Genomic DNA, 6,527 nt, shown 5'->3' with positions numbered 1-6,527 from the left:
CAATGTCTAAAACAGAAAAATCATGAAGTAACAACACAATCATGTTATTTAGAGACATGAGGTAAATACCAATATAATTAGCTAAAGAGGTGAATGTAGTTGCATTGCCTCTGGGGAGAAGATTAAAGACTGTCTCCTTCCCCACCAAACTTGGATAACTATCTGACTTTTAAAATATACCATTTTTTCCTCTGGTGGTATTACATATTTTCAGCATCAAGCAGCAATGATGCCTTTCATGAAAGTTGCTTAACAATAAACAATTTCACTTCATCATGATTAGCAAATTCTCTAGTCCAAAACAAGAGGAACTCAATTTCACGCAGTTGTAATCATCACGATGTTACAGTCGTCTCCAATGATTGTTGATTTGCAGCAAAAAACAGGTTAAGAAGAAGAAAAAAACCACAATTTTTCTTAATTGGTACATTTATTAAAAATATAGATTAATGGTCCTGTGCTTAAACATTGTGGTTGTGTGCTGGCTTCCATAAAACATAACTAATCATAAGGATCTTTTCAACAAAGATAATCCAGGCAAAAGTAAAAAGGTCAACAGAAATGACTGACAAGACAGGGCCACTACAGACGTAATTCCCTTATATAATTAATACTTGCCAGAAAATGGAGTTTGACATTATTTACAATTACACCAACATTCATGGAAGCTGAATATCACAGGCATAAAAAAATGTCTTTTCATACTTCCCAAATAGTTTTCTATTTTAGCTATGAAGGTCAGTTTTCACAACCAAACTTGCTCTTAAACAAGTAGAAGTTTTATGTCCATTCAAAGAGTCTCTTACATCTTTCTGGGCCTATTCATTTGCAGATTATGCAGAGTAGAAACCAGGTTCTTCATATCATGCATTCACATTTGATGTTCAATCTTTATATGCTGTCCAATTTCTTTAAGATAAAAGGAGCTGAAAGAAAAAGAAATGAACTGAGAATTTGTTTTCATTAACCCACAAGTGACATTATGAAATTATAAGATTGGGGATAAACCTTACTAAACAAACAATACATTTTGAAAACAACGCCAAGTGATGGCCAAGCCTCTGCCTACACAACCCAGCAAAAGGGACTCGCTGTCTTTCAAGGAGGCCCATTCCAGCATCGTGTGGCTTTGACTATTATAAAGTTCATTCATACACTATGAAATCTTTTCTCCAAATAGTTCTACCTTTTAGGGCCACAAAGAGTAAATCCAAACCTCTTTCAAATGATAATCCTTTACTCTTGTGATTCAACTTTCGTAAAAGGCACAAAAACTCCAGAGGAAACAAATTGGCACTTTTTACCTTTAAAAACACATTTGAAAGAGGCAGAGGGTAAGGGTGGGGACACAAAAATGAACTAGGGAACCAGAAGAGCCAGTCACACATTTTGATTCCCCCACTGATTAGCTAGGTATCACCTATGCCCTCTAGATCACATATGGTACAGCCCTACTTTAATTATATGGGCCTGTTAGGATGGAGTAGGTAGAAATGTCCAGAAAACTAGTAAATGTTGTCATAAGGATCTAAAGAAGTGATATTATTATACTGTGTAAAAGTGCTATGGCCAAACTAAGCACAAGAAAAGATGCTCAGCATCACCAATCATCAGGGCAATGCAAATTAAAACTACAATGAGATACCACCTCACACCTATATGGCTTCTATGAAAAAAACTGGTGGCAAAGATATGGGAAAATTGGAACCTTTGTGGTCACTGTTGGTGGGAATGTAAAATGGTATAGCTGCTGTGGAACACAGAATGGTGGTTTCTCAAAAAATTAAAAATAGAGATAATTGTACATCAATGTTCACAGCAGCATTCCTCACAGTAGCTAAAACGTAGAAGCAACCCAAGTGTCCAAAGATGAATGAATGGGTAAGCTAAATATGGTATACAATGGAATATCATTCAGCCTTAAAAAGGAAATTGTGACATATGCTACACCATGGATGAACCTTAGAGCATCATGCTAAGTGAAACAAGCCAGTTAAAAAAAGACAAACACTTATGATTTCACTTATATGGCATACTTAAAGAGTTCTGGAAATGGATGATGCTGATGGTTGCACAATATTATGAATGTATTTACTACCACTACACTGTACATTTAAAAAAGTTACAATGTTAAATTTTCTGTGCATTTTACCATAACCTTAAAAACTGGGGGGGGGGGGGGGTTGTGATGAAAAAAGCTGCCAGAATCTTCTCAGTACTCATACTAAATTAATAAAACATTTTGTTTATATTAAACTGAAGATATTGAGATCTGTCAGGCCCTGGCTGGTTTGGCTCAGCGGTTAGAGCATCCGCCTTCGGATCACAGAGATCTGTCAAAAACTGACAAAGTCAGCAGCCTGCTGTCTTTTCTAATTCTTATCAGGAAAAAAATCCATCAAATAAATGGATAAACAAAATGTGGTATATCCATACAGTGGAATATTATTTGGCAATGAATAGGAAGAAAATAACAATACGTGGAAGGAAATAACACATGCTACAATATGGATGAACTTTGAAACACAAAAGGTCATGTATTGTAGATTAGTCGTTGCCAAGGGCTAAGGAAAGGGGTAAATGGGGAATGACAGTTAAGGGCATGAAGTTTCTTTTGAAGGGAAAATGTTCTGAAACAGATTGTGATGATGGTTGCACAACTCTGACTACACTAAGAAACCACTCAATTTGTACACTTAACAATGGGTTAATTGTATAATATACAAATTGTATCTCAATTTAAAAGGTGATAATACAGAACAGTATTCTGTTGTTTTTTTTTTTAACTGATGCATATCAAATACAAAGGTTATTGAGAAGAAGCAAATATTTTACTGGCAGCTAAGTCAACAAAAAATGGTAAGTGGAGCAAATAAGTTGGAGTTGCAAAAAGCTGTTGAAGCCGGGATGATTTATTTGGAAGTTTTTGTTCACCAGGGCTCCCTCTCCTGGGGAAACAGAATAATACCACAGACAGTGAAAGGGACACCAATAAGACACCTGGTCTCAGTGAGCTCTGGGCTAGGTCCAACAAGAGTTTCTACAGGATGACTTTGGTATGGCCTTCATTTACTTAAATTTTCATTGCTTCTCCATCCAGACCTGCTAGCAATACACAAGGAGCAATTAAAAGAGTACTGAGCTGAGAATGAGATGGGGGCCAGTCACTTCTGAGATTCATATTGAGAACTAGAGACGCCAACTCCAGCTCTAATATTCAGAGTCCCTGTAACTCTTATATCTTGCATAAGTTCCCCCCTGAAAGTCTAGTTCAAATGAACAAATGGGGACATAGAATCTTAGGCCCCCACCTCCCTCAAAGGACTAAAGTCTAGACCAGGTAATGCAAATAAGTTTCTGCCAAACGTAAAATCAAATAAACCCTCAGGCATTATCACTAAGTCCTACAGACTTATACCCTTTTCTTCTCACTCTTCATCCAAAAAGCAAGTTTTACGTTATTCATTGTACAAGTGAGCAAAACTTTTTTGATTACAAAGGTCAGCACTGAAGTAAGGAATCCTGGTACTGAGTTAAGAGATCTGGATTCCAGGTCAAGATCCTTCACTGAGTTACTGAATGACCTTGAGCCAGCCATTCCTCTACTGTAAATCTCAGTTTCTGCCTGCAAAACGAGGGAGTTGCTCTGGCTTATAACCCTTGAGGTTCTGATTCAAATGCTCTTAAAGCAGGGCGAGGCTGGACGATAAACCACGCAGTCCAGGCCACCGCGTGCAGTTCAGTACCCCAACTCTGACCCGCAGACTCTAAGCCACGCATGCGCCCGCTGCTCTCGTCGCTCCTGTCCCTTGCTCCCCGCGGTCGCTGAGCTCGGCTCAAGGGCCCCCAAAGGTCCGTAGAACGGGAGTTGGGTGGGTGGTGTGGACGAGCTCCCTACTGGTCTCAGTGCTACAGCCTGGAAGGACACTCACTGACTCGCAGCAGGGCCACATAGATAAGGAAATTCCGTATGGAGGAGATCACATCCTCGCGCATCTTCCGTTTCATCTCCTCGGGGTCCAGCTTCGGCGCGAGGCCTTCGATACGGAACATCGCGGCTCTGCCTCACCAGATTCCAACAGCCGCGCTCTGCTCTTCTCAGCGGTAGCCCCGCGCCCGGAAGTAGACTCAACCCCATTTCCGGTCCCCGCCCCTCTTTTTCGCGCGTGGCAACGGGACCCTACGAGGGACAATCTTCGTCTTAATCGCGAGGTTCTCAAGAGATTTGCCGGAAGGGGGCGGTCGCAAGCTTAGCAACGCAGGACTCGGTTCCTCCGGGCTGTGTGTTTAATAACCCCTGTCTTGAGCTGGGAGAGCTACGCTGTGAAGTGCTTTTCCGCCCTGGAGGGGGCGGTGCACATAGATGCCACCATAAATAGTGATAATAGCTAAGGTTTATTGACTACCCAGTACAGTTCTACCCTATGAATTAGATGTTATAATCTTCATTTCCTAGATGAGAAAATTGAAGCACAGAAATCTTTAAAACAACAATTTACCCAAATGTGCTTTAAAATACCTCTGGGGTGAAAAACGTTTGAGGAAGAGAGATAAAATGATATTAGCAAAATATTGAAAATTGCTTAAACTGTTGATTAGAACATAATTGTAATTATTTTTTCTTTCTATTTTGAGTGTGTTTGAAATTTTTCATGACAACTTAAAAAAGCGAAGATAAAACTTGCCCAAGATTACACAACTAGTAAATGCAGAGAAGGGTTTTATACCTAGTTAGGCCTTTGGGATCCCAAAGGCAAGAAGTTTTTGTTTGTTGGTTGGTTGGTTGGTTTAACATTTTCCATATTGTTGCTGTAGACTCATTTCTGGAGTTAACTAATCCTTACAAATTATAATATTGGCCCAGTAATGTATATATAAAGCAAGTTCAAATCTGTTCAACATTTTACACATGAAAAGAGGGAAGTTTAGAAACCAAGTGCACTGCTTAAAGTCATTCTGCTGGTGAGAGGCAGAGGCAGGATAATTATAATGTTAAGCTGAAATCTCCTTTCCCTGCTCCCTACTGCCCCTCTCTTAGTCTTTAACAGTCAGTGCTGCCTACATGGGCATCACTGGAGTCAGAAAGTAGGAGTTTAATGCAACCAGACTTCCTGTCACAGAATCATCAGAACAGTGCTGCCCCAAATTACGCATGCCAACTAGCCATGTATAATTCTTAGACATGAACCAGACAACTCAATTGCTCACATAATTCAAAACCAGAATAGAATGTTCCTTTTTGACTGCACACTGCATAGCAACAATTAATTTTGGAAAAATTAGAATGGTAATTTACTATGGGAGCAACTGATAACTATGAGAATTGCCACCCACCTTCCTCATTGACATAATGTAAGGCACATTGGGGCAAGAAAGGGAACACATCTGAGTATTCAGGCTTTAGTAACTTCTTGCATCTATAATTCATGCGGTAGAATAGCAGAGGCAGCTCTGGAATGGGAGGGGCTGACTCCCAAGGAATAGCCTCCATCCAGCCCTTTCAGAGTGTTTAGAAAGCCCGCAGTGATGCTGGAAAGCAGCAGGGCCGCGGAAAGTACCAGGACAGGAAGACTGGAGACATGGCCTCTACATTTGGCACACGATAAAGGACGAGTGTGTTTCACTGCAACTTCGTTTCTTTAGTTGTAAAGGAGGGAGATAATGATTAAATGCTTGTAACAGTCCCTTTCAGTTCTAACTGTGTATGCATTTTGAATTCTAGGACATTCTAGTCTGGAGTACAGATAATCAAAATATTATGAAATGTGGTCAGATATCAAAACAGCCAGTGTGTGTGTTTTCTATGGTAGGAAGAATGTAACAATAAGGCATATCTCATCCATCTGAATAGTGAGGCAAAATGAATTGGCAAGGAATTAGTTCTTATGTGATTCCAGTAACTTAGATCCCTAATGCTGACCAAGTTTAGATAAACAGTTCTCATATACAACAACCAATTTTTTTCTTTACTGAGATGCCTTTGAATAACTTCCTTGGAGTCACCAAGAACCAAAGAGGGGAGAAATTAGCAAAAAATCATGTTTCTTGGTGAAAAGAATAGATTTTTATCATTTGAATTTTATTCATCCAATGCTAAGCAGCACCTGTTTAGTTGCTAGGGGATGTGGTGGCAAATGTCTGGCCTAAGAAAGTTCTGGTGCTTGCCTGGCTACCTGTAGAGAGACAGGAAGATAGTGGATGGAAATATAGAGCAGCTGTGTCTTTTTTTTTAATTTTTTATCCTCACCCGAGGATATTTTTCCATTTTTTGTACAGATAGAATGGGAGGGAGAGAGAGGAAGGGAGAGAGAGAGAGAAACATCGACGTGAAGGGACACATCGAGTGGCTGCCACCCGCACGACCAACCAGGGCCGGGGACAAACTGCAGCCCTTAGCGGGAACCGAACCCGGGTCTCTCCGGACCGCAGGCCGAGGCTCTAACCGCTGAGCCAAACTGGCCAGGGCGGAGCAGCTGTGTCTTGAGGTAAGGAATTGGTTCTGGGTACAGTCTAGGAGGGTGAACTGT

General features: G+C 40.5%; 1 protein-coding gene across 1 annotated transcript; it reads right to left on the bottom strand.

Annotated features, from left to right (window-relative positions):
* Positions 1-461: 461 nt before the first annotated feature.
* On the bottom strand, positions 462-4,107 carry TOMM5 (translocase of outer mitochondrial membrane 5). The gene is made up of 2 exons (XM_036261084.1): positions 3,933-4,107; positions 462-926 (listed from the first exon to the last, which is right to left on the bottom strand). Exons 1-2 carry the CDS (start codon positions 4,051-4,053, stop codon positions 892-894), a joined length of 156 nt encoding a protein of 51 aa, XP_036116977.1. The 5' UTR covers positions 4,054-4,107; the 3' UTR covers positions 462-891.
* Between the last annotated feature and the right edge of the window lie 2,420 nt (positions 4,108-6,527).

The sequence above is a fragment of the Molossus molossus genome, unplaced genomic scaffold (assembly GCF_014108415.1).
Source record: "Molossus molossus isolate mMolMol1 unplaced genomic scaffold, mMolMol1.p scaffold_m16_p_14, whole genome shotgun sequence".
Taxonomy (NCBI): domain Eukaryota; kingdom Metazoa; phylum Chordata; class Mammalia; order Chiroptera; family Molossidae; genus Molossus; species Molossus molossus.
The sequence above is the reverse complement of the archived record's forward strand: the minus strand, read 5'-3'. Positions and strand labels throughout refer to the sequence as shown.